Genomic DNA, 26,646 nt, shown 5'->3' on the forward strand with positions numbered 1-26,646 from the left:
TACTGCAGGGGCAGTGACGTCACGGCCAGCCTCTCGCTCTCTCTCTCTCTCCCACAGTCCCTTCCTGCTGCATCACAACAGTCGCTAGTGGATCGGGTAACTGAGCTATTTCCACTGCCTTGTGGAGTTTTTATTTCAAATAAATGTAACAGAAGTCCTCATCGACTAACAGCCTCAACCATCAAGCCCGTCACCGTCAGTCCGAGCGGACGTCAGCGCAGCCAGTCTGAACGCGTTTCAAGCGCAGTGGGAGATGGCCAGGCCAGAGCAGGTCCTGCTTCTAGAACCGCAGCATGAACTGAGGTTCCGAGGTGAGTGGAGAGATTGACACAGCCGTGGACGAGCGCCTATAACGCCCAACACAAAGAGGGAGGGTCAGTTTTTAGGGGATAAGGGCAGAAAGAGGCGGTGAGATGGCGTTTCTGACAGGCCTCAATCCTTGTAGTAATAATGATAATATGGCGCAGCGCCGTAATGATACATCGCTCCAAACTAATTAGAATGACATCAAACCCCTTTCACAAGGAGTAGATTAAGTGCTGACTAGGTTTAACAGAAGACTGACTACGTTAGCTCGAGCTAGCCTGTTTAGGCCTTAAAATACAGGCTCTGCTGGTGGGCTGGTTAATTCGGTTAGTATGAAGCAGTTCAACGAGTGTTGCCATGTTCGCTTATTATTAGCGACGTTGCGTTTTTTCTTTTCTTCATACAGTCGCTTAAAAAATGGGCTGTTGCTTTTATTATCGTCTTATTTACAGCAGCGTATATTTGCTTGTTAATGTTTCGTCTACTTGCATACAAAGTGTGTATGTCGTTGTTGAGTGTTATATTTCTCTGATTGAATGACCGCTGTGAGTGAGCTGTCAAGGCGAGCGCTCATTTCTCCTCGTGTTCATTTGATCGAAGGAGAAATGCTTCCTTTCGTAAGCATGAAGAACTGGGCCGCTTATTTTGACTTCTTTCGGTCTGGCAAGTCGATTATTTTTGGCTTATTTTTTCAGAACACGTCGCATATTTTTTCTAGCGAAATCTGGCAACACTGACAACAACATACCTTGATGCTGCTTCCAGTCAGGAAGTCGTTGGCACCATTGAAAAATCACCTGTACTATTACTCCACCTGACATGGATATATTGTGGATAATAATTATGTCGTAAACAAACTTATTTAGGTATTTTTGTGAAAACAAGTTGCCATTTTGTAGACTTTTAAGGTTTGGAGCTTTTAGTCTAATGTAAGTTCATAAATTTGATGTTTACACAATTTCAGGGTTTATTTCATGGACTGGGATTACACTAATTACTGTCGACAGGAGACCAATGCTATAGTGTTGTATGTTTACATTAACATACTATTTATTAAAGGTCGTAAGAAATAAGCCAATAAGAATGCTTTGGAGGCACTGACACCTCCCATGTGACTGCCCTTTGTCAACAGGCTCCAATATTGGTTTGTTCCCAACATTTCCAAAAAATTCTTCTTTTGTGTTCCATACAAGTGTAAAAGTCATACAGGTTTGGATTGGAATGGTGTAAGGGTGGGTGAATGATGACAGAATTATCATTGGTGGACTACCCCTTTAAGGAGCTCAATGAAAGTCCATTGAGCTCAACTTTCACATTTACATTTATGCATTTGGCTGAGACTTTAATCCAAAGCAGCTGGTATTGGAATCAAGCTATACATTTTATTAGTTCTTGCATTTGATGGGAATGGGCAAAAGACCGTTTGCCTCCCTCTGAAACTTTATTTGCTAAAAAGTGATATTTCAAAATAATATCACACCGACTGATTTCCTAAAAGATGCTCTAATTTTAAAGTTTTGGCAAATCAACTTGCAATATCAGTGAAACAGCATTCCTTCTTTAGTCACCCTACCTTGGGCATATTTACATTTTTCATAAACTGTCAGTGTCAGGACACACCTTGTGAATTGTCTGGAGTTAAAGGATTAGTTCACCTCAAAATGAAAAGTTCCTAATAATTTACTCACCCCAATGCCATCCAAGATACCCATGTCTTTCTTTCCTCATTGGAAGAGAAAATATTTTTTTTGAGGAAAACGTTTCTGGATTTTTCTTCGAATAATGGACTTCAATGGACACCAACGTTTTGAAGTCCAAATCAATCAATTTAACTACAATTGTTCGGATTCGAATCCGAACAATTGTAGTTAAAAAGTGTGTATATATATATACACAAAAATATATATATATTTTTTTTTTTTGGGGAAAATGACCTATTGTTTCGCTAGATAAGACCCTCTTCCTCAGCGGCGATCGTGCACAGCCGGTTGAAGCACTTCAAGACCTTTGAAACTGCATTGATTTGGACTTCAAAACGTTGGTGTCCATTGAAGTCCATTATTCGAAGAAAAATCCAGAAATGTTTTCCTCAAACTTATTTTCTCTTCCACTGAGGAAAGAAAGACATGGATATCTTGGAGTAAATTATTAGGAAATTTTCATTTTGAGGTGAACTAATCCTTTAACCAGGGACATTTTGTAAACCTATTTAATGTTGTTATTGTTTGTGATGTCATGTCTTTAGTTGTGTAATTGTTTAGTAAGTGCTTTAAAGGTGACGCATTATGCCCCTTTTCACAAGATGTATTATAAATCTGGTGTCCCCAGAATGTGTCTGTCAAATTTCAGCTCAAAATACCCCCCAGATCATTTATTATAGCTTGTCAAAGTTGCCCCTTTTTGGGTGTGACCAAAATCGCACAGTTTTTGTGTGTGTCCCTTTAAACACAAATGAGCTGCTGCTCCCCTCCCCATTCAGAAGAGGGCCAATCCTTTACACGAGCTTCAGATACTCCAGCAATAACAAATGCGAATTTCAGTCAATCCAGAAATAACCCATAGCGGAGTGCAGCCTTACAGAGAGACTCAGGAAGAGATTTTAACTTTTAGACACACATGGACGTTTCTGAATGGTTAGTGGATACATGTTGTTGTGGAGTTACGTTGATCAATCTCATCGACTTGCATGTACTGTCATGTTTAACTTTTACACAAGTTGACGGTTCCCTGAGGTCTTTATAAGACAGCTGTGACCATTTTTTGGTCCAATAGTGTTCAGTGCTCGTCTGTGCAGCAACGACAGAACAGTTTGCATGCTTTGCTAGAACTTTTGCCATTGCTGCACTGTTGTCGCTTGAGAAAACCAAATGGCGGTAATATTATAAGAAGATCCCCTTCCTACGTCAGAAGGGGAGCGAAATCAGATCGGCTTAATTTTTGACATGCTTGCAGAGAAAGGCTTTAACCGTACGCTCACACCGCCGCCGGCGAGAGCGGCAAAATTCGCTCTCGCCGCCCTGCCAGCGACGCCGTGGAAAGATTCGTGGATGATCTGACGTAGATCGAATGCGTGGTCTTTTTTAAAAACTGTATTTAAAGGGGCCGCAAAGCAAACAAGCATGTCGATCGTTATTTTTGCAGAAAATTGATCGATGGAAACATGGGCGGCGCTAGGGAGGGGCTAGCAGGTGCTTCAGCACCCCCAAGAAAGACCAAAGCACCCCGATAGCACCCCCCAAAATAATGTCTGGAATCAATTATATTCAAATATATGTTATTTCGAGATATTAAGTCGTTATTTCAATATAATATCTCGGTATTTCGACATAATAACGGCAAATGTTTGTCCCGCCAAAGCCTTTTTTGATCGGTGACGGTGAGTGATGTAGAATAGAATGACTGCTGCGCTTGACAGGGCGCATCACGAGCAGAGAGAGAGAGCCCCGGCCGCGCGCACTCTCACGTCTTCAAACACTTCTCGCGCATATTAATCAAAATCAATTGACACTATAGTAAAAGGTCGGAAGACCGCAGTTTCATGTGGAGCATTTGGAGATTTGTTCTCCTGAATTACCGCGGTGTGTGAATTGTGCTAAAAAAACAAGTTGCCTAGCTTATCGTCTCTAAAAAGCGTTCCGCCCATTCAGCTGACCTAAACCACATTTCAATAAACGAAAAAACCTATCCAGTGATATGTTTTCTGTATTGACGCAAATCTTGTGCGATGTCCTCCTAAACTGCCGAGATAATCACACAAAGACACAAGCACTATTAGTGTAAAAAAAAAAAAATCGGTAGATTAACTAATTAGATTAGTTAACATTTACTATTAATTAACTGCACTTCAGCATTGTTAATGTTAATTGTTTCAATGTTTAGAGAGTCAGGCCCACTATATGTGTGTTGTAGCCATTAAATAAGCGCATTTAATTTCATTTTTGTTAATTTTTTTTTTTTACATCTATGCTGATTATGAAAATTGATTAGTAAGATGCGCGATATATCAGAAGATATGATGGGTTAGACATGATTTTGCCCACTAAATTTACATTTACACATTTACATTTAGTCATTTATTTTAGCAGACGCTTTTATCCAAAGCGACTCAACTGAGGACTAAACCAAGCGAGTCATCGTAAAAAGGCAAAAACAATGCAAGAAGTGCTCAAAATACCAAGTTCGGACATTGTTCGAAGTAGCATAAGCCAGACAAGCGAGGATTTAAAGGAAAAAGATTTTTATTTTTTATGTTAAAGGATAATTCCGGTATTTAACACTTTGAGTCTATTTTTTAGTTTGTTTTGGATGAACTAGAGTGGTGGACTTAGAAATTTTGACGATGGGTCCTGTCTCGACTTTTTTAATATTTTAGAATCGCCTCTGAGCGCTTCAGAGTGGATGTCTATGGGCATGCTCAAACATGTCCTTAAAACAACCCTTAACGTTCGTTTTCAAAACTGTGCAACTCACCGAGTGGTTAGTGGTGTTCGTTGATGATTAAAAACAAATATATCGGCGCAATGTATGCTTTCAATCCGTGTTATTTGCTATACTGGAACTATTTTTTCAGATACCTCACAACCGCGTATAAACTTCCGCTCGATATTTGAGTCTGAAGCGTTAGCACACCCCCGACCACTTGATGGCGACAACCACTTTGCCGCAGCTGCTCAGCTCACGCTAGCCTTCTGAGAGACGGAGAACCGAGCGAAAAGACTACAACCAAATGTAAACAGACCCCTTTCCGTTTCCGGTAGCGCAGTAATATCAACGAGCACTGAGACCTCCAGCAGACATCAATGCGATTTAAAAAAATGGCAAATAAAACTCGACAGAAACTGTATTTCGCTACGCTACTTGTTTTGGAACATCAACGAACACCACTAACCACTCGGTGAGTTGCACAGTTTTGAAAACGAACGTTAAGGGTTGTTTTAAGGACATGTTTGAGCATGCTCAGAGGCTATTCTAAAATATTAAAAAAGTCGAGACAGGACCCATCGTCAAAATTTCTAAGTCCACCACTCTAGTTCATCCAAAACAAACTAGAAAATAGACTCAAAGTGTTAAATACCGGAATTATCCTTTAAGTATAAATTAAATTTTGTTTTGTAGAAAGCCATTTTTAAAGTGAATTTCGTTTTGTATAAATTGTATCTTAATTTTAATCAATTTTTCATCAACCAATTGACTGGGTATAATAGCCTAAATAAGAAGCAAATATAGCAGACAATATGATAAAGATCGCGGGCGCGATTGCATTGCACGTGAACTGGAGCACATCTCATCATAAATTTTGCTCATTTAAATAATAGTGTGTGTATATATATTAGGGCTGTCAAATGATTAATCACGATTAATCACATCCAAAATAAAAGTTTTTTTTACATAATATATGTGGGTGCATTGTGTATAATTATTTTGTATATATATAAATACACACACATGCATGTATATTTAAGAAAAAAATATAATTTATATTTAAAATATTTATATTTATATATAATATAAATTATATATAAATCTATATACAGTATATACATGAAAATATTTCTTAAATACATACAAGCATGTGTGTGTATTTATATATATAAAATAATTATACACAATGCACCCACATATATTATGTAAAAAAAACTTTTATTTTGGATGTGATTAATCACGATTAATCATTTGACAGCCCTAATATATATATATATATATATTATATATAGGCTATATAGATAGGCTAATTGCGCAGCTCCCCCTGTCAATGATCTAGCACCCCCTCAGCACCTGCGTTAAAAATTATCTGGCGCCGCCCCTGGATGGAAAGAACTTAACAATTATAGTGACATGTTTGCTAATGAAATAAACAAATTAAAAGCCATTTGTGTGGTGTGGCTTTTGTGTTCATGGTTAAGTGCTATTATAATTTGCATTCCCGCTGAAAAAGTGTTCTAGCACGAAAATCTTGCCTATAAATAGTGTTGCGCGACCTCCTCTATTTTGCTTGGGAACTAATGTGGTCGGAACCAAAGTTTACAGGACTGCGTTCTCTGGAATTCTCTCAAACGGAGCACTTCTACATTCCGATTGGTTGCCGCCGAACCGCGTCATTGCTTATTACCATAAAGTTGACCTGACTTCAACTCTCCTCGCCGCTCTCACTGTCCAAGACGCGCCACGCCGCCTTCGCCGGAGGTCGCCGCCGGCTCTCATTGAAAATTAATGACTTCCGCCCACTTTGGCGCTCTCGCCGGCGGCGGTGTGAACTGTTACTGTTACTGGGTTGTCACTTTTCACGTTTTCAGGGTTGGTAGATGCACAGGGGACCTGATTATAGCACTTAAGCACAGAAAAAGTCTCATTTTCATGATATGTCCCCTTTAAAAATGAGGGTGGTTCTCCTACTGCTTGTTCACACCTGCAGCCTGTGAGGTGACATATGCCAGGTTCAGACAACACAATATTTTTGTCTGTTACGATAGTCTCTGTGTCAGAGTATAATTTTGACTCCTATAAGATTTTGACTCCTTGTCGTGTCATTGACCGAAAACATATCAGACAGACTATATGTTGCTTGCTGTCTTTAGTGATGTGCGTAATGTCATCAAAAAGGCTGAACTAGTAACTGGAAACAAGAGCGTAAACAAGCAATGAGTTCATGAGTGCATGCGCGAGAACTGAGAAGATGACGCTCACGATCATTTGATGGGAAAGTGTGAAAGGTAAGCCATTCATTTTGCGGCATTGGTAAGGCACTTTAAGTTTTCTCGTTGGTTTCTCACGATTCGGACATCCAGGAAATGCACACTTTAGAAGCATTTTAAACACTTCATCGAGACCCATCTGCGTCACCTTCTCAGTTCTCGCGTATGCGTCGTGGCGCTCTCGTGAACTCCCGTCAGAGGCCCACAAAAAAAAGAGAATGAATAGTTGAATAAAAGTCGTTGTTTTTTTACGCACAAAAAGTATTCTTGTCGCTTGATAAACTTAAGATTGAGCCACTGTAGTCTAGTCACTTGAACTATTTTAACGATGTCTTTACTAACTTTACTGGGCCGGCAGATGCAATTACCTTGCAGTCTATGAAGGAGTGAGACCGCTCTCAGATTTCATAAAAAATATCTTAATTTGTGTTCCGAAGATGAACGAAAGTCTTACGGGGTTGGAACAACATGAGGGTGAGTAATTACTGACAGCATTTTCATTTTTGGGTGAACTAACCCTTTAATGCGCTCGCCGTTGTACTATTCTTTGAAAGTCAGGAATCAGTAGTGAGAAGTAAGGTACACATTATGTGACCGTTTGTTTTAGTACACTTCACCAAAACCACACTACAAAAGAATCATGTAAAATCCAGTTAACCTTGAGTTTATTGCTTGTGACATTAGAACTAAATACATGGATATCAGAACATGTCTAAAACTAAATTAAACAATGATCTCTTAAATATTTTCAAATTTTACCAAACATTTTCATTTAATTTTGTGAAATTTTTTTTTTATTAAACATGGACTTTTATTTTCATTTTAAAGGGCTTATTTCTGCTATAGTAGGCTCATTTTGTAAATGTAAGCAATTGATCTATACACACGCAAACCGGGTGCCGGTACAAACGTACCTGCTCGGCCAGATTCGCCTCCAAATCGTGCATCTTCGGAAGCAAAGCCACGCTGAAAGTCACAAAAAATGGCGTGCACACCGCCACACAAAATGGGGGCTCACGCACTTCCGTCAATGGTACAATGATGCCATTTTTGCCACGTGCACCCAAGCAAACTTAATCAGCCTTAATGCTAATTCCAGGACTCACATTTATCGTATCGTCGTGGTAGTCCTTCGTCAAAACATCAGGCAGGAGTATTGTTACGGAGGTTAGCTCCACGAACCTTCTCTCCATTGCATAATTCCACCTAGCAGCACCAATGACATCGTCTCTCTTTTGTTTCGCCATGATTGAAAGCTGTGTATGGAAGAGCTTCTGTGCTCCTATTGGTCAGTGTCACAGATCTGACGGAAACCGTCGTGGAGCACCGTAAAAAATTAAACATGCTAGTTCTGTTGGGATGTCGAAGCGTTGCAGATGTGGCGACGGTTGTCGTCCACTATGACACACTGACACTACACAAGATAAAACGCTAAATTCTTCGCGTCCTGATGCCCTTTGTCATTTACGAATCAGCACGACGACCTACATCTAATGGATCGGGCTGATATTGTGTAGTCTGAACCCTGCATTAGACATGCTCTTAGTTGTAGGAGTTAAATATCAATGCCAGTCTAATGCTGAATGCCATTTGGTTTCCCCAACATATTTAGTATGTTGTCAATATACTTTTCTTTAAACTGTTTAATCTAATGGTTCCTGTCGCGTCTTTTGTTAGTTTCATGTTAACCTGCAGTTTTGTGTTTTTATTTATGAATAAACTCTGAAATGAACTGCTCACTCACAAAGTTGTTTTTTTACAACAAGCCATATCTGATCTTTGCTTATCAACAGCCAAACTTTTAATAAGCATTGATATCAAAGCTAGTAATGAGTGTGTAACCATTGCCCCTTTTTATTGCTTAGTTTTCCTTTGGTGATCTTACTTGTTGAGCAATACTGTTCTTGTGCACGATTCTTCTGAAACGACTTTTTCAACTGATGTCACCTAGGCCACGAGGGCTATTGGTTAATGCTATGTCTTCAAAAGTGTGTGTGCTGCTGTTTAAAGGGCTGCTTAGTAATCGTGTAAATGCTCATTTGTTGACATTAAATCAAGTCTATGCTGGGAATAATGTTATTCTCTTCCAGGTTTGATTTTGGTTGTTAATCAATCACTAAAATTGAGGAAGATTAGCCTCAGTTGGTTCCACTGTGGAACAGTGCCAGTTCTAAAATGCTTCTCCAAAATTATCCTGATTCAAAGGGTAGTGCATATATAGTTACAGTAAAATTGTCGCCTGATGTGATTGTCCAAATGTTTTTGTTTCCGACAGGCTTTTAGATCTTTTAGGTCTACTATATATTAATTTTTAGTTTAAGTTCTTTTTAGACAATGAAGAATGTTAAATTCCTCCCTCACATATCAAACCTATTATTAATCGGTATATTGGATAAGTGGCAAGAGGAGTGGAAGGACTTATTTAGTAAGCTTATGCCTAAAAAGATTTTGGATTTTTTTTTTTTAATCATATGTTAATTAAAAAAAACTTGTGTTTGTTAGCTTGGTTTTATTATATGTATATGATATTTGTATTTTTGTAATTGCATTTTTGCCACGAAAATAGCCTTAGATGCTGAAATGGCATTAAATAAAACTATCTCTCTTTCAGACAAAGAATATGCTACACTAGAATAGTCCAAAATACACAAAAGCCTTATGGGCTGCGTTGCAGAAATAATTTTCTTACTCAGTATTTTTGGCTTGATTTTTAGTATCCTGAAAAAAGGATACAATTAGCTTATGAAGCAAAATGACATTAGACATGACATCTTCAATGTCAGCTAACTAAATTTAGTGAGGTTTATGCACAAAACAAGGAGGGCAATTTTAATTAGGTTTAGAAACATTTTCAATAGAGAGCAAGCTTATTTATTAACATATTTTTTTCTCCCCCCCCCCGCACCCCCCCCTTTCTAAAATAAAATACTAAATAAGTATTAATTTTGTTAGATTTTTCTGTGGGGGAAACACAATATATAATCTTCACATAAATATAAGCGTCACATGGCTGTCAAGTTGAAAAATGTGGGTTTAAATCTTTATAATCTTTTGTTATTATCATGCATTTTATGGGTCATGATTTAATGCATATATATATATATATATATATATACACACTCACCGGCCACTTTATTAGGTACACCTGTCCAACTGCTCGTTAACACTTAATTTCTAAGCAGCCAATCACATGGCGGCAACTCAGTGCATTTAGGCATGTAGACATGGTCAAGACAATCTCCTGCAGTTCAAACCGAGCATCAGTATGGGGAAGAAAGTTGATTTGAGTGACTTTGAACGTGGCATGATTGTTGGTGCCAGAAGGGCTGGTCTGAGTATTTCAGAAACTGCTAATCTACTGGGATTTTCACGCACAACCATCTCTAGGGTTTACAGAGAATGGTCCGAAAAAGAAAAAACATCCAGTGAGCGGCAGTTCTGTGGGCGGAAATGCCTTGTTGATGCCAGAGGTCAGAGGAGAATGGCCAGACTGGTTCGAGCTGATAGAAGGGCAACAGTGACTGAAATAACCACTCGTTACAACCGAGGTATGCAGCAAAGCATTTGTGAAGCCACAACACGCACAACCTTGAGGCGGATGGGCTACAACAGCAGAAGACTCCACCGGGTACCACTCATCTCCACTACAAATAGGAAAAAGAGGCTACAATTTGCAAGAGCTCACCAAAATTGAACAGTTGAAGACTGGAAAGTCTCGATTTCTGTTGAGACATTCAGATGTTAGAGTCAGAATTTGGCGTAAACAGAATGAGAACATGGAACCATCATGCCTTGTTACCACTGTGCAGGCTGGTGGTGGTGGTGTAATGGTGTGGGGGATGTTTTCCTGGCACACTTTAGGCCCCTTAGTGCCAATTGGGCATCGTTTAAATGCCACGGCCTACCTGAGGATTGTTTCTGACCATGTCCATCCCTTTATGGCCACCATGTACCCATCCTCTGATGGCTACTTCCACCATGTCACAAAGCTCTAATCATTTCAAATTGGTTTCTTGAACATGACAATGAGTTCACTGTACTAAAATGGCCTCCACAGTCACCAGATCTCAACCCAATAGAGCATCTTTGGGATGTGGTGGAACGGGAGATTCGCATCATGGATGTGCAGCCGACAAATCTGCGGCAACTATGTGATGCCATCATGTCAATATGGACCAAAGTCCCTGAGGAATGCTTCCAGCACCTTGTTGAATCTATGCCACGAAGAATTGAGGCAGTTCTGAAGGCAAAAGGGGGTCCAACCCGTTACTAGCATGGGGTACCTAATAAAGTGGCCGGTGAGTGTATATATATATATATTGCCATAATTTAAATGTAAAAGCTCAAAGCTGTAAGTACTGCACAATTGAGGACAGTTTAACATATTTGTTTTTCAAGAGTTAAGTTAGCCGACATTACATTATGAAGCTTTATATCAAAGCTAAAGAGATCTCAAATCCACTGCGGAGTTGGTAGGTGTAGTCCAAAGCTCAGTTGCAGGCTTATGTTTTATAAATGAGGTACAATGCATTTGTTTCTCAGCACTGGACAAGGCTTCCCCCCAGAGAAGGCTGCCTGCATGGTCATACATCATAAAGAAGCCAAAATCATCTTAAAGTTACACCACGCCTCCTGCCTCAGACTCCACCCCCCTACAATACACTTCATTGAAAAGTTAGTGACGCTCTCAAGTAGCAGGTGACTTCAGGTAACAATAACCCGACCGTCCAGGCATGCCACTTTATATTTAAAGTGTCTGAAGCTGAGACTCGTCTGTAGAGTTCAGGAAGTACCTCCAGCCAATAATTATATGTCATTTTAGGAAGTATAAAGGGCAGTTTGAGATTTTGAGGTGGTCCAGGTGTAGTAGTAATGGGGCAAAGCTGTTAATGGTGACGTCTGTTCGATTTAGCAGGTCTGCACCTTTTTGGCCTGTTCCATCCATTTAGAATCACTAATACCTTGAACTATGTGGTGAAATTATATAAATGCTCATTGATTCAGACCTTGGATATCTGAATTATTATAATGATCATGAAACGGTCCTGTAATAAATATGTTTTAGGGCTATAAAGCAGGGTGTAAATGAGAGGCAGATGTTGAAATGCAGAGTTGGAAAGACGAGTCACATCTGCACACGTGCGGATGCCAAGTATCTCTCCATGTAGATGAACGCTGCATCACTGCAGACAGATGTGTTGGGTATTTCTGAGCTATACGAAAGGCACGCATAATCGCTCGAGGCTTTTCCGCCGTCGTACCTTGTTTGGCAGGAAAACCTCTTCTACATTAAATGATGTGTACAGTGAGTTTTTTAAGGTGCTCAGGGGGATCGTATTTGTGTCTGCAGAATATCCTAGAACTTTCTTGAAGCTCAGTCTGACTCTAGAGGTCAAACTGAGGATTTTTTAGGAAAAATATGTATGCATTAAAGTGAGACTACATGACTATATGGTAACTATAAAGTAATAGGTGGCTATAAAGATGCAGCATTACTACAATTCTAAGCTCTAGGTGCAAGTGTTTTTTAATAGTTTTTTAGCCTATTTTTAAATCTGATCTTAAAAATGTCAGCTTAGGCTAATTCAAAAGCCGTTAGTTGTGTAGTGATGTTTGCAAATAAAACTATAATTTTACTGTAAGTCATGCTTGTTATTTTTCATTTATATTATAATTTAAGATTAATTGATAACCCTTTTTTTATGAGTACTTGAATTACAAAATTACTCCAAATGCCCAGCCCTACCATAAAAGGGCTGTTTTTTCATAAATAGTTTTTTGTTCTTCTTAGACACTTGGTATTGATCGGTGATGTCATTTACCTAATAAAATTAATACAGAGAATGATGCCTTTCTGCATGACTCATGCTTTGCAATTACTTATGCACTAATTCTATCAGGTTCTCCGTATAGGTCTGTATGAATGGAAAAGACATGGAGCGTAAGGCTTTTGGCCAGAATTGTCTTAGGCCTTGTGCAATGTTTGTGTCAATGTAAGGTTTTAAAGGACCAAGGCGCTTAGTTCGTCTGCGTCTTTTCCTCTGTAACACACAACATAAAGGCTCAAACAACATAAGGCTCACTATGGGTTTCAAGTGTCTCAGCATCTCAATAATTTAACTGGTTTAATAGAATTAACCTAGATGAGGTGTTGCATACCTGATGTGTGGTGCTGCCATATTACAAAGGGTGAAGGATGTTTGAGACAGAACTAACATGTATGTTTGTGATATCAAAAATGGCACGATTTACTTTCTCAACACACATTTATGTTTATGTTGTGCACAATTTCATTGTTTATCTTTGTAATCAATCATCAAAATGTAATAACTTGCTCTGCCTGATGGATAAAAGTCTTATTGTTTTATTTGTTTTTGCACATGGAAATAAAAAAATGTGTTGCAAATTATTCTGTTTTATGTAGACTATAATAGACAAAAGTTATCCCTGTATTTTTATAGTGTTTATACAAACATATTTATAGTACTACTAAATTAAGGCCTTTTTGTTTTTCTACATTTTTATTTCATTTCTTGTTAAAGAGAAAAACGATTCGACCTTGTTTCCAGGTGAAATATTCGTAAAGGTGTTGGAAATGATTTGATTTCATCAGGAATTGGTTGGAAATAAATTTCATCAAAATGCAAACCTATTGAGAATCAGAAACTTTCAAAAACACAACCCCCGACCCCAAGATTTTGAAAAGCATGTATAAATCTTCCCTCTATCACCATATAGTTTTCAAGTCTCTGTTCATCACCACAGACATTTAAATTAATTGATTCTGTGATATGGATGGACTGATTACTGATTAGCATCAGCCTTTGGCAGAACAAATTCTCTTTGTTCCATTTTTCTGAAAATATTCTTTGCCGCAGTGTAAAACGAGGGCCAGGGTTGAGAACAATGCTGTGGTCTTTTGGCCTTTGATGTGCCGCTAATTTTGTAATGTGCCACTAATGTGATTTGTCACGAATCATTATGTCTTGGTGGGGTGAAATCGGTTACAAGGTTGTAAATCGATGTGGCCACTTAGAGCAGTCTGGCTGCAGATATTGTTTGAGATGTTTTTGCAGCAAGCCATCACCCAGCACACCCTAGCAACTGCATGGCAATGCGCTAACAACCACAGAGCAACACCCGAGTTTTGAATGTAACAATTGAATGTCCTGTCTTTCTCCCCTCAGGTCCATTTACAGATGTGGTGACCACCACCCTAAAGCTCGCTAATCCCACAGACAGAAATGTGTGCTTTAAAGTAAAGACGACTGCACCGCGCCGGTACTGCGTGCGGCCAAACAGCGGAGTGATTGATGCCGGAACCTCCATCAACGTCTCTGGTAAATGCATTTTTCTTAAAGTTAGCATTTTGATACCATTGATCACTCTTGATTTAAACTGTCAAAGCTTCCAAATGACGACAAGATACTGGGTTCACGATATGATACGCATCACAATATTTTGAAACTGAAATTCAAATAACAGATTTTTTTCCAAAACATTGGCAATTTTCAATAACTTTGTTGTACATACAACTTAACAAAGATTTAATTGAACCTTCTGCATGTAATTGAACAATTGACTAGGTGTCTGAACAATAAAACTGAATTTTAATTGGGATAGCTAAAACCTAAGAGAGAACAGGTAAAGCAGTAAAACAATTGTGACACCAGAATAAAAATATTCATGATTCTGAACCTGAAAATACAGAATTATACTATGCATAGCCTATAAATAATGTAAGCCCTTTTTTTACTGGTAAAATCAGACATTTGGCATTATCAGGACCCACAAATATTGCCCCATTGCATTACTATACATTATATTAGTAGTTTAGTGTAGTACTGTTACTGAAACTTTTTTTATAAGGACCTGGCATTAAAACTAACTCTGTATCGCGAGTCATATCATTTACATCTATGATGCATATTGTCGCATTTTTATTTCGATATATCGTTACATCCCTAATTGTTATTGAAGCAAGCTAAATAATATTTAATATTATTTATAATATTACATTTACATTCAATCATTTATCTGACGCTTTTGTCCAAAGCTACTTACAAATGAGAACAATAGAAGCAATCAAATCAACAAGAGGGCAACAATATGTATTGGTGTGTCAAGTCCCAGTTAGTCTAGCAAAAAGTTTGGTAATAAATAAATAGAGAAACAGAATAGAACAAGTAATGCTTATATTTTTGGGTCAGGTGTTGACGAAAAAGATGTCTTTAGCCGTTTTTTGAAAGCTGCTGAGATCGAGTTAGGCAGGTCATGCTACACCACCAGCAGGGAACAGACGAGGAAAAGGTCAGTGAGAGTGATTTTATGCCTCTTTGGGTTGGCACCACCAAGCGCCGTTCACTTTAAGTATAGTGGTGCAGAGCCAGTGGTTGTTCTGTAGGCAAACAGAGCCTTGAATTTGATGCAAGTGGCTATTGGCAGCCAGTGCAAACCGGTGAAGAGAGCTGTGATGTGCACTCTCTTCCACTCTTGCTCTGGCGTTCTGGATCAGTTGCAGAGGTTTGACAGTACATGCTGGAAGGCCTGACGAGAGAGCATTACAATAGTCCAGTCTGGATAGAACAAGAGCTTCGACAAGGAGTTGTGTAGCATGCTCCGTTAGGAAGGATCTAATCTTCCTATTGTTGTACAAGGCAAATCTGCAGGACCGGGACGTTGCAAAATGGTCTGTGAAGCTTAACTGATCAACAATCACAACTCCAAGATTCCTGGCTATACTGGAAGGAGTTATGGTTGATAAACCAGGTTGAATGGAGAGGTTGTGGTGAATTGAATTGAATAGAATTAAATAAGATATTAAATTGTTGATATTAAATAAGAATAAATATCAATTTACACATATATAAAAGTGTTATTGATATTACTACCTCTACTTTTCTTCGTAAGAACTTATTCTTACTATTTATTTGTATTTTTTATATATGTTTGTATTTATTTATTCTTTTCTTATATATATTAAGAATATTATTTATTGTTGTGCTTGCGTCATACTTAATAATAATAATAGTTATTTAAAATATTTATTTGTAATTTATTATTTATATTTGCCTGATTTATATTAATAATATTGTTTATTGTTTTGCTTGCTTTGTTATAAACTCAATAGAAATGCTCTCCATTTATGGGAACACATGCACTCCCTTCTTAACTTGTTAGAGTTTTTTTTTTTTTTTTTACTCTGTTGCAGATACAGAGCCATATATAGTTTCATTACATTAAATACAGTGCTATGAGTCATCTGCTCCAATTCTGTATATTGTGAAGGAACCACTTTGACGATGATGATGTCAATATTGTGTGTTATATGACAGATGTTTGTAATGAAACGCCATTAGCGGTCTTTCAAAGAACCAAGTGCTTAAAATTGCCGTTGCTATCAAATGATCATTAACTCTGTCAGGTAATTGATCAGTACGAGCAGTTGATTATTTAGGTCGATTTTAAAAGGGATTGTTTAATAGTGAGTCATATCGGATCTTTTCTGTCCATGTGTCACAGGAAATCTGTTTGTTTGAGCTTGACAGCTTGACTTGTATCCGTAGGCAGTTCTGTCTGTGTGGATCCAGATTCCCATCCCTGTGTTAGTGTTAGTGTTAGCCCTTTCTGCAGACACAGTTTTTTTCTGTACACGTCCTGGTTTCTGTATGTGTGAATTTACAGAGAATCAACTCATCAGCAACAGAGAGCGTTTGTTGTTTTTGAACGGAAGGTAAGGTGAGAATGAAGCAAAAACTGTTTAAAAAAATAAATAAATGAATCACCCCCAAAAAATGTGGTTTACTAAAACTATTAAAAATAATTTTCAGTAATTAAAAAAAGATGAAATAAAAAATAAATATTATATAAAAATAAAATAATTGGAAATGCTGCCTTGGCTAACTAACAGAAATAAAGCTTATGAGGAAGAACTAAAATGGCTAAAACCGAAATAAAAATAAATAAACCTATATACAAATACAAGTAAAATGAAACTAAAGGTAAATAAATAATGCAAAAATATTTGATTTGAAGGCACTTTTGTACACCGTGATTAGTGATAAAACGACCAGAAGCTATGATGTGAAATGAGCAAGAGTGACTGTTGACGGAGTGATGGGGCCGCCTCCATCAGTTCGGCTAAAATGAGAATATGTAACTTTATGCAAATGAGCTAATGAAGTCATTGGAGTACACTTGACCCGTCTCCTGTGAGATACTTTTGTGGGTAAAATGGAGACATTTATGTTACAGCACCTTTATATCCATTACCCAACTGCTCTTTGTGCATGACGGAAGCCTTTACATAACCAAGAGATAATTTTGTAACAACAGTGTTGGTCTCAACTCATAACTCAACTCCAGAGCCTCTTGGAATCTCACGGACAGTCTTAAATTGCTCTCATTATTCTGTTGATTCCAATGTTTTGGGATTTCTCTCCATGGTGAGATGCCTGGTCCCTGTCAATATGTACAATAGCTCTGACTGTATTTGAATCGATGACAAGCTAGTTTTTTAGTCTTCCCTGGCGTGTTATTCAGAAGGGATGCACAATGGATTTTGGTTAATGGGCTTTTGACTTTTATCCAGACCTATGAGACGAGCCTCACGTCTCCACCCGTTCTCAAACATCACTGTCTGTCTGGGTTGTGAAGTTTTTTTGTTGACAGTTCAAAAGCAATAACTTCAAGCTCTGAATCCCTCATGAATCTGTTATGATTGAAGAAACTTTACCTTTGTCAAGTTCTTTATACAGTACATGTGTCCACTTCCACATTGTCAGAAGACTACACACTTATTTAACACTCACATAGATTTCACCATTATGTAACGCTTCTATGCCTTTATTTGATCAGCAACAACATTTCTTTAGCTGCACTAAGTGAAGTGACTCCAATTTAAAGATATATTTGTGGTTACCGATAATAGTGATTGTGACAATCTGCAAGTTAACAGAAAATAGGTTGACTTTTGTTTAGTTTTAATGTTTTTTTCTTAAACATCTCTTCAAGTCTTCATTTTTTATAATTCCATCCATCCATACATCAATTCAAACATTATGAAGAGATCAGTAATTGGGATTTTTGACATGATATTATTGCAAGGTGGAGACACCAGTAAACTTCATGCTAAATATGGTTTATTATGGTTAATCACTTAGTGTTTATAATCCTGTCATGATCAAATCAAATTACTTGTTGATTATACTTATTAATACCCTGTCATGACTCAGAACCTTTGCTTTGGAACTTAGTAAGTTGAGTATGTCTCTTTAAACCATTAGTGTTGTCTGGATTTCCTCACATTTTCTCCCTCTCTCCATTTAGACTTCATAGTTTTTGCCGATGGGATTCTGAGGTCATGTTTCATAATTAATGGAGTTGCTCTGCTTTTTATCTCCAGGGATCCAGTTAATTAGGCAGAGGAATGATTGTCAGGTGTTTTGTTTTCTGCAGTTGTCCCGCCCCCAGACAGGCCACAGCCCTGAAGATGACCACTCATGTTGTGACCACACTGATTAGAAATAGTTCTCTTAAGAATACAAGAAAGAACAGTATGTGCAGACAGCTCATAAGATTTTGTGTAAAAGACTGAGATTGTGCCAAATATGGTTGCTTTCAAAACAAAAAAGGAGATCCAAAAAAAGACCTTTCTGTACATGAACAATCCTTGTTTTTCTACATTGCACATTAGAGATATCTGATCAAAAGTATGCATGCCTGAGAGCGTAAATTAGTTAATATTTTGTAATATTATCAGGTCAATCACATAAATGGCTAAATATAATCAAATTCATTTTCACTATTCTGTTTCTTGTACATTTCCAACCGTCTTCGGACTATTATTTTCCATGTTCTGCGAATTTAAGCATCACATAAAGATGTTCTAGAAATCATGCTCTTGTGCTTTAATAATTATTAAATCACTGCCTTTCTCTTGTTGGATTGTGTCAGTAGTGATCCGCCAGAACAAACTGTCAATCACAGTCAGCATGGAGCCGCCCATTTTATTGTTCAAGACATTAACACTTAATTCTTAGACTATAAAGTCTCTGGCTTTGTTTAGCAAAATAAATGTTTTTTTATCACATTCAACTCACATCTGTTTATTTGATTGCAGTTTGAACATCGAAAAATTGTTAATTCACATTCGCACAACACTGTTTACCACAAACTTTTATGCATTTTGGCCATTCATTTACACAACACGACATCGCCAACTACCGGCCTGGCAGCATAATACAGCGTTTTTATTCATGTTCGTAGATTTGTGTGAACGAGGATCGTTTAGCATTGTTGTTGTCTGTACGCTAACATTTTTAAAAAAAAGCAACGTAAAAACGTTTTCGTTTTCAGTACATCGTTGTCATGTAAACTCGCCCTCGGTCTAAAAAGTAGTTGTTGTTTTTTTTAATTTGTGATGCAATGTGTATATAACGTCATACACCGTGGGCGGTAGCATCTATTGTTGTTTTCATTACTGTGACAATTGATAAACACTACCATTAAAACATTTAAAGTCTCTTATGCTCAGATTGCTCACCAAGGCTGCATTTATTTGATTAAAAATACAGTAAATACAGTAGTATTGTGAAATATTATGGTAACATTTTTCAATAAGGTTTCGTTTAACTTAGTTAACTACTTTAGTTAACATGAACTAACAATGAACAATACTTCTACAGCATTTATTAATCTAAGTTAATGTTAATCTCAACATTTACTAATCAGAAGTTGTATCTGTTAACATAAGTTAATGCACTGTGATCTAACATGAACAAAGGTTAAGTAATGCATTAACTAATGTTAATAAATGAGACCTTATTGTAAAGTGTTATTAAAATTTAAAATAAATGATTTCTATTCTAATTGTAATATATTTTAAAATGTCATTTATTCCTGTGATGGGAAAGCTGAATGGTGTGAACTTGAACTGATACTTTGACTTTCTCCACATCTTGCGTCAAGGATAGCAACAGCTACGGGTGTGAAATCTGAATATTTGCACAGTGCACATTTCTTTTAGTAATATTACTAATGTGAACTGTACAAATAAAGTCATGTCAAGACTCATTTAATCCCTCTTCCTCTGTTGATGCGTTTAAAAATACCCCATTGATGCTGCTAGTGAAATACCGGTCTAGTGCAGTCGGAAAGATTGGCACTGACAAAACAGGACATTCCCAATCTGTCTCAGCCGTCTGTTTTCAGTTTGCAATATCGACGGCGCTTGATTGCCATAGTGGCACACAAAACCAAAGTGAGGTTTTTTAACTCGCGGGGGAGTTGGCGTGCACCTTCTGTGAGCTCGGCAGTAGTAGCCACATCTAAGAGGGCCTTTGAAATTAAGAGATCATTTGTTTTTAATGAAACTTAGCAGCAGTTTTCCTAAATCATGCACACATTCACTCCAATGTAAAAAAAAAAGACCCTTTTGAATCCGAATGGTGTCTTTTAAAAAGGGTGATGGGGGTGAAATCGGCTTTCAATACTGATTTCAATCGTGCCAGAGCCCTCGCACGCCAGGCATAAGAAAGTGATCATTGTAAATCATGGTAACTGCTCTAAATTAGCTTTTGCTCGTTGGAATGACATCAAATAACATGGCCTTCTTTGGATGGTGCTGATGGGGTTGCAGACGTGAACTTCCTCACACTAACACCTGGTTTGAGTTAAAGGCTGAATGTGTTATTATTAACGTGAAAAACACTGTTTAGGAGCTGTAAGAAAAATTGGCCTTCTGGGTCACTTAAGTTTTATCAGCAACGTTTGTAGTGGGATTATATGAAATGAATAGCTAAGTCTTTTTGTTTTTCTGAGTAATGTCATTTTGTGAAACATGGATGTTTTACACCCAAATATTTTATCACATTTTTTACTAAAGCCAGATTTACTAAACAGGGCCGATTAGCGTGAGAGCGCAATTCCCAAAAAACTCAGCTGGGAGTGGAAAGTTCTGCATGTGATCTACTGAAGACTTGCAAAGTAAAGAACACAGACGCAGCCGGATCATTTCCAGAATGACCATCGCAAATTAGCTGCTGGTTTAAGACATGCTTTTAAGGCGGTAAACAATGCCGCGATAAGACAGTAAACTGACTAGCGCAAACCTTAGAAAATCACCTTGCATGATTCATTTAGATACTCTCCTCCCATAAATTTTGCATCTGAAAAGAATATTCCTACAAATGCATATGCAATAAGGTCAGCCGCAAAAATGACTGTCCACGCCTTTTCACCGCTAATCTTTCCACTGCGTGTCTTTAGTAAATCCTGACAGTAGTTTTTTTAACGCCAAAATAGGGTTTGCGCTGGCGCAAGCTGTTAATAAATCTGGCCCTTGGACTGTTGAGAAACCTATCTGCTAGAAATTTTATTAATTGTATAGTTTTTTTATTCCTTAAAAGTCAAAAAATGATGTTGGAGCCATTGTGGCCTAGCACTTGGTGCTCAAGTAGGCATCTCAGGTTCAAATCTGGCTCAGATCATTTCCGATCAGGTTCCTTTTTCTTCCCCCCCAACATTGCCTGTCCTCTTATGCCCATTCTGCCCATTCAAATGAGGAAAACGCTAAAGATATTGTTTAATGTGTACTGTATGTTCTTGTGTTTGTCTTACAGTGATGCTGCAACCGTTCGATTATGATCCGAATGAGAAAAGCAAACACAAGTTCATGGTACAGTCTCTGCTGGCCCCACCTGACATGACCGACACTGAGGGAGTGGTGAGTACTGGTCCATGCCACCTGCTTTCGGAAAGGTTTATACTCCCTTGTTCAAGACCGTTTTTTCTTGGGTGCATTTTCTCCTTTTTTTAGTAACACTATCTATGAAGTCTGTATATATATATATATATATTATTAAACCATTCTTGATGTCTTATATGTGGGGTCCAAAATGTATATTTTCATTTCAGTTTTGATAATGAGAATTTAAACTTTAATTTATTTTATTTCAGTTAGTTGCCAAGGCAGCATTTCTTGTTTTTCATCTGATAATTATATTTTATTTTATTTCAGCTTTATTTCAATAATAAATAAATAAAAGTTGACAATAACAACACAAAACAAAAGTCTTTTGCATTATTTTTTAAGTTTTTCAATATACAGACTTCATCAAAAGTGTGCTACAACGCCATTAAGCAGTAATATTGTGATTAACCCCGAGCATAGATCAACAATATATGATACAAAGGGGTGTGAGTTTGCTGTTCAAGAAATACACACAATTGTCACATAACCCCAGTGTTTGACAGGGTCCAAGAGCAAGATCCAAATCTCTTGGTTGTTCATGACTCTCTCTGAGCTTTCTGAAATAGATCATACTGAACATCTGTGTGCATGAGCAGATGTAATGGTAAATAGGTTATGAAAATGTCAGGAAGGAGAAGCGGAAAGAAAATGTAGAGCAGAGATCTGGCTACTAATTCACTGTCCTGAACTATTTCCACTATTCCTTGTTGATGGCTCCAAAACTTAACTCCAAAACCGAGGGAGCTGCCTCACTGTCTGCTGTCTTCATGGCCAGATACCTTTTTAAGATCCGAGACCTCGCAGATGACTGCTTTGAAACTCTCTTCATGGGCAACTTATTAATGCATAACTTCCTCAATTGGCTACGGTGGCATGTGGCTGGGCTAATGGATCAATGCTGTTATGCATGAGAAATACAAAGCACACAAATTTGAGTAAATTGTGCATTTTTAATTGTTCAGAGATTTTCTAGCAATACTTTTTATCATCTACATTTCTCTGGGGAAATCTTCCTATGATGCCTAAAAATGTTGCGTATGTAAGCAGGGCGCTAGGGTTTGTAAACGGCTCATGAGGTGTTTATTTGGTGTATAATCAAATGTAGGGTCTTGTTTACACATGTTGTTGTTCTCTCCTGCAGTGGAAGGACGCCAAGCCCGAGGATCTGATGGACTCCAAGCTGAGATGTGTCTTTGATATGCCCGCTGAAAATGAGAAAACAGTGAGTGAATGGATTTTCATGTTTTTCCTCATGTTAGCTCTGAGCTGTAGGCAGTGTGTGAAATGGCAGCAGGCATGACTACATTCATGTTACCCTCTCCTAAAACTATTAAGCAAAACAGATTCTTGGCTCTTTTATGGATTCATTTGCTTATGATTGTGTCTGTGTGTGTGAACCTGATTTTGGCCACAGCATGAAATGGAAAGCAATAAGATATCCGCCAGTCTCTCAAAGTCGGAATCATCCACATTGTCTATGAAGTCCATGGCCTCCAGTCTGGATGATGGAGAGGTCAAGAAGATCATGGAGGAATGTAAAAGACTGCAGACGGAGGTGCAGCGGCTACGAGAGGAGAACAAACAGATCAGGGTGAGTGTTTGCTATTTGCATTCTCATAAATATCATTGTCAGCAATAGTCATAAATATTTTAAAACATTAGATACAGTTTTGCAATTTTCTTTTAAACTCATGCATTAAAAATACATTTTATACAATACCGTTCAGAATTTTGGGCTCAGAATTTTGGGCTCAATATTTTTAAATATATAATTTTATTCTTGTCATGACCAAGCTGAATTTTCAGCATCATTTCTCCAGTATTCAGTGTCACATGATCCTTTAGAAATCATTATAATATATATTTAAACATTCGCCCTAACATTCATACAAGTAGTAGCCTAATGTTAGCCACTTTACATGCCCACTCGCTCTAACGCTAACCTAAACGCTAACCTGCTCTATTATTAGGCACATATCCAAGTGCTTGTTCTGAGTGTGGAAGCTAAATTAGTACCGCGCTTAGTACAAACTCTCTCAAAAGTCGCATCCACTATCCTCTTTGCAGCCGACTCAGAAATCACTAATCTATGAATAAATTAAGATGTTCAGATAGTCTTTAGATAGTTTTTTCTGATACATTCATAATCATTATTTTTGTCGGTGCGCTGCAGCAAGCTTTGTGTACGTTCGAGCGCTTAATTCATATTTTAAATTAATATTATGGTTTATTATTTCTCTGCAATGTAGAACAATGTTATAAGCATGTGCATGTGTTCTATACGTGCACGTCCTACAGCATGTTCCCTGTGTGCATACCAATGTGTTTGCATACCACTGCGCAGGTTGTTCACGCAGACATAAGTCATCAGCGCGTTCACGTACGCTGTGCACACAGAGCGAGAATGGCAGGCAAGCAGCAACAACCTAACTGTCCTTCTGAACCGATTCATCAGAGCTAAGCAGACTCTCATTGTGGAAACCCTGTCATACAAGAAATATTCTTACTGACAAGTTTTGCTTGCTAAACAAACCGAAAACTTGCTGTTTTTTCTGTTTTTAAGAATTTGTTTACGTTTGGTGTTGTGTTACTAACTGTACTATAAAGTTTTCTCAACGGTGAATGACACATGATATTGGTATTGCAGTAACGTTGTCTGCGGTCTTCTTGGCTGTGCGTGTTCATGCTTTCAGGAGGCGTGGCTTTGGACGGCGATTTGCAGGGAGGGTGGGACGTACGCTTTTACTGCTATCAGGCTAAAGTTAGCATTTTCCCAGATGTCCTACAGCACCTTTAAGTTATTAAAATAATATCCTAAACGTCAGACTAGTCAAGTAATGGCTCAAATGAGTAACTAGTCGACTAAAAAAAAATCTTTAGTCAGTGAGCCTATATATATATAATACAATTCTTTACTGTTAATACTTAACTGTTTTCAATTTAATGCATTCTTGCTGAATAGAAGTTTCTTTAAAAGAAGATTTAACAGTAGTGTACATAATTCAAAGCGGTAATCTCTTGAATTTAGAGGAAGTATAACAACTTAATACTGTAAATGAGAGGAAATTATATGTGGATTCTACTCACAATATTTGTGAGTAGAAATCCACATATAATTTCCTCTCATTTACAGTATTAAGTTGTTATACTTCATCTAAAATCAAGAGATTACCGCTTTGAATTATGTACACTACTGTTAAATCTTCTTTTAAAGAAACTTCTATTCAGCAAGAATGCAAGAATTTTGGTCAATTCTTGTGTGGTCACTTCATTTGATTTAGAGGCAATGAAAAAGATGCTCAAATTACCAATAGACTGAAACAAAATAAAAAGGTTGAAAGTGGAATCTAAGGGTGCGCTTATTTAAATACTGTCTTAAATTAGAGCGATCAGTAATTTTGTATTCGTTTCAAAGCATTTATATCATTCATTTATATAAATTTCTTTCCACTGATGTCCTCTTAAAATGTTTTTTTTTATGTGCCTTTTTGACCTATTTGAGTTGTTCATGAAAAATAATTTTAGAATAAAAATGTTCTGCTGTACCTTTAAGAAACACTTGAAATGAGCAACGTTAGATTTATATCCATCACCCTGCTCTCTCTCGATATCTGTCTTTGAGCCATACTGAATGACCACCGCATTACTTTAGCTCTCTTCCACCATATTTTTCAAATTTGTTACGGCCACAGGATGTTAAGCATATCGAGAGTCGGAACTGAAGATAACCTGCCCTTACGCATCAGTTGCAGCTGGGGACCATTACCGCTGCTTGTTTAATGAGACGCGTGCTGGGCCATAAGCGCTTTTCATAACTCTCAAGATTATTTCTGTCATCTAACTGTCTTTATCTTTATCTCTCTCTTCCACTTCCCCAGCAGGAAGATGATGGTCTGCGGATGAGGAAGAGCACAGTAATGTCCGCTCCGCACTCCTCTTCAGCGATGAGAGTGAAGGAGGAGGGGCTGAGCACCAGGGTGATCGCTCTAATTGTGCTGTTTTTTGTTGTGGGTGTCATCATCGGCAAGTTGGCCTTGTAAAATCCAAGAGGAGAGTGTTACAAGCATGCATTGCGGATGAAACAAAAACAAAACAGACAAGTAACCAATGCAGAATTCGTTTAATCCGAATGCCATATCATTGGGGTAGTTTTGGATTAGCGAGGTGTGTAAAATTAATAAAGAGATCAAGATATTTCATCATGTTATGTGCAAAGAAATAAATTCAGAAAAAAAAAATTAATAATAGTAATCTGACACAGCTCTTGCCTCAAAATTGTGAAATCATTCTGGCCCCTCTTCCTAATTATTTCTGATGCAAGTTCAAATATATCATAGATTTTAACCACTAAAATGTTGTAGGGATTTTCTAACACCAGATGTGCGACTGAGTTGTGCTAGAGTGAATGTTGTTTATCACTTTTTTTCTTTCTTTTTTTTTTCAATGGGTCAGAAGCAAATTGAATCTGTATACAAATGCTAAACATCTTTGAAAAGTGTCACGTGTGCATTTAATTTGTGCATACCCAAACATCCTGCATTAAAGCAGCAGTTCACTGAAGTTTAGCCTGTATATTTTCAATCATTCTCCAGGTAAATGATTAAAAAAAAAGCCTTCTAGTATCTTCCCCAGTCACACTGTTGTTGAAATAACGCGTTTTATATCTTCCATCCACTTCCGTTCAGTCCAGAAGATATGTTTGAGTACCAACAAGTACTATGATTCAACATATATTTCCTCGACAAATCAGATAACGTGCAGTTTTGCAAGAATATATAATGTCGTCACTAATTACCCACATTCTTTCGTTAAAAGACCATCACCGTTTCATGCCAATTTAATGTTCACTTGCAAACACCCGCCAATCCACTTTCAAGACAAAACCACCACGAAGTC

General features: G+C 37.7%; 1 protein-coding gene across 2 annotated transcripts; it reads left to right on the top strand.

Moving 5' to 3' along the window:
- On the top strand, window positions 1-26,310 carry vapb (VAMP (vesicle-associated membrane protein)-associated protein B and C). Of its 2 annotated transcripts, none has more exons than XM_056270378.1 (6): window positions 1-311; window positions 14,186-14,338; window positions 21,620-21,723; window positions 22,892-22,972; window positions 23,165-23,341; window positions 25,632-26,310. In XM_056270378.1, exons 1-6 carry the CDS (start codon window positions 254-256, stop codon window positions 25,788-25,790), a joined length of 732 nt encoding a protein of 243 aa, XP_056126353.1. In that variant the 5' UTR covers window positions 1-253; the 3' UTR covers window positions 25,791-26,310. The 2 variants fall into 2 exon arrangements, with proteins under 2 accessions (XP_056126353.1, XP_056126352.1); XM_056270377.1 differs by having other exon boundaries at window positions 4-311; window positions 25,629-26,310.
- Window positions 26,311-26,646: the final 336 nt, after the last annotated feature.

The sequence above is a fragment of the Rhinichthys klamathensis genome, unplaced genomic scaffold (assembly GCF_029890125.1).
Source record: "Rhinichthys klamathensis goyatoka isolate OS25496 unplaced genomic scaffold, OSU_Roscu_1.1 h1tg000303l_1, whole genome shotgun sequence".
Taxonomy (NCBI): Eukaryota; Metazoa; Chordata; class Actinopteri; order Cypriniformes; family Leuciscidae; genus Rhinichthys; species Rhinichthys klamathensis.

Bases quoted from the DNA above. Each gene is read 5' to 3' on its own strand.
- vapb (XM_056270377.1), top strand. From the start codon at position 254: ATGGCCAGGCCAGAGCAGGTCCTGCTTCTAGAACCGCAGCATGAACTG. The intron at 312-14,185 runs GTGAGTGGAGAG...TTCTCCCCTCAG, and splicing joins GCATGAACTGAGGTTCCGAG to GTCCATTTACAGATGTGGTG. The intron at 14,339-21,619 runs GTAAATGCATTT...TTTGTCTTACAG, and splicing joins AACCTCCATCAACGTCTCTG to TGATGCTGCAACCGTTCGAT.